A 2,278-nucleotide genomic window follows, 5' to 3' on the forward strand; every position below is an offset into this window, starting at 1 on the left:
GCCCGGCCAAAAGAACAAAATTTTAAAGGCCAAGAAAAATGTATTAAATTTGTGTGGTCAAGTTAGAGCCTTGAACTGGGGAATGGTAAGAAAGTGACTTACTGCATCTTCTGAATCTCATCTTCATCCACTTTCTGCTTCTTTTCTTTCTTTTCTTTGGTATCTATTTTCAGTTTTTTGGCTGCAGGAGTAAGTAATGATGAGTCTTCTCTTTCAACTGCCGTTAAATCTGAGACATCCTGACCCTTGAGCTGGGAAGATGAAAGAAACCCTATTATATACTTGGCCTACTATCTAGGCATAGGCAAGGTGTGAAGACATCATCCTCATTACAAAACAACAAATCCATTTATTGAGTAGTCTTTTGGTTGTAGGCACTGACTGTACCATCAAGTATAAGATACAATCTCTCTCCTAAAGGAAGATTATAGCTCAGCTGTGGAAAGAAAACCAGCCAAATAATCCAGTTTTCCAGTTCAGCTATGATTACAAATTCAGTATCTGTTTACAAGGGCAATGAAATGCCAAGGATCATGAAAACCACCCTCCCTGTGGGCCCACTCTTCTGATCTCATTCTGTAGAGGGGATGTCAGTGAAGTCCTCTCCAGCCAGCCAGCTATTCTGCCTCCAGACCTATAAGTCTCTTCACTAATGATGATTCCACACGGAAAGGAGGCCCATTCTCAGCAAAACGGTGTTTCATTCAATTTGGAACTTTTAAGTGAGTTTCTCACAGGTAGTACTCTTTTCTTCTTATCCTTCAATCCTACCGTATCATATAAATATTTCCCATCAGTAGGCTGAAAATTTTTTGAAGATAGGTTTGTCTCTTCTTATTTCTATCTCTCCTCCATCAGCAATTAACACAGTTTTACTCATGGCAAATGTTTAATAAATGTCTGTTCAATAACAATAAAAATCAAATCCAAACTTTATCCCCTCCAATTTAATATGGAATCACAACTAAACTATAAAACTCATTAATGAGATTTGTTTCCCTTAAAGACGAATTCAGATTTAAACTCATACAGGAATATGGGGGTAGGTGGGAGTGAAGGTAGTGTATCTTTGACAATCTTTTCAATTTCCTTCTGCCTACTGACTTATACAAGTTTTCTAATCTCTTTATGCTTCAATTTTGGTGATTTATAGTCTCCTAAAAAGTCATCCATTTTTCTTCGATTTTCACATTTATTTGGCCTAAACTTGAACATTAAATTTTCTTATAACTTTGAAAATCTCCACATCAGTGTCTATTTTCCTATTTTGTAACGTTGTGCATTTACATTTCAAATAATCAGTTCTTAATTTGATCACTTATTTTTTTAAGTACTAATTCATTAGTATCTACTTTTATCCTTATTAACTCCTTGTTCCTATACTGTTCTAGTTTCTTTTGTTCTTTTTCTGGTTTCCTGAGTTGGGTGCTTATTTTCAGTATCTTCTCTTTGTTAATAAAAATATGTAAGGCTATCAATTTTTTTTTCTATATAAGGCTTTGGTTAAATCCCATAGAATTTGATGTGGCCTGTTATAATTTCTACTTTTAAGAACTTATGTTTTTCCCAATAGATGCTGGCATGGATGCAGAGAGAAAGGAAAGCTTATATACTGTTGGTGGGACTGCAAATTAGTACAATCTCTATGGAATACAGTGTGGAGATTCCTCAAAGAAATATATGTAGACCTACCATTTGATCCAGCAATCCCCCTGCTGGGTAGCTACCCAAAGAAAAAGAAGTCATTTTATCAAGAAGATACCTGCACTCGAATGTTTATCACAGCACAATTCACAGTTGCAAAAATGTGGAATCAATCTAAGTGCCCATCAATTCACGAGTTGATAAAGAAAATGTGATATATATGCGTGCGCGCGCACACACCCCCCCCACACACCCACACACCATGGAGTACTACTCAGCCATAAAAAGGACTAAAATAATGTCTTTTGCAGCAACCTGGATGGAACAGGACACTATTATCCTAAGTGAAGTATCTCAGGAATGGAAAAACAAACACCACAGGTACTCACTAATAACTGAGAGCTAAACTATGAGTACGCATGGGCGCAAAGAGATATAAAGGACATTAGAAACCAAGAAGGGGGGAGGATGGAGAAATGAGGGGTAAAAACTTATCTATCAGGTACAATGAACACTATTCTGGTGACAGGCACACCAAAAGCCATGACTTAAGCATTATACAAGGTATCCATGTAACAAAAACATTTGTACCCCCTTAATATTTTGAAATAAAAATAAATAAATAGAATGTGTG

The 2,278-nt window shown here is 36.3% G+C and overlaps 1 protein-coding gene across 1 annotated transcript in view; it reads right to left on the reverse strand.

Moving 5' to 3' along the window:
* Positions 1 to 2,278, reverse strand: part of TAF11 (TAF11 RNA polymerase II, TATA box binding protein (TBP)-associated factor, 28kDa) — a 9,071-nt gene that overhangs the window by 4,096 nt on the left and 2,697 nt on the right. Inside the window, exon 3 of the mRNA XM_012646625.1 lies at positions 103 to 251. Coding sequence (XP_012502079.1) covers positions 103 to 251 — 149 coding nt within the window. The remainder of the gene's footprint in view (positions 1 to 102; positions 252 to 2,278) is intronic.

The sequence above is a fragment of the Propithecus coquereli genome, unplaced genomic scaffold (assembly GCF_000956105.1).
Source record: "Propithecus coquereli isolate 6110/MARCELLA unplaced genomic scaffold, Pcoq_1.0 Scaffold248, whole genome shotgun sequence".
NCBI lineage: Eukaryota > Metazoa > Chordata > Mammalia > Primates > Indriidae > Propithecus > Propithecus coquereli.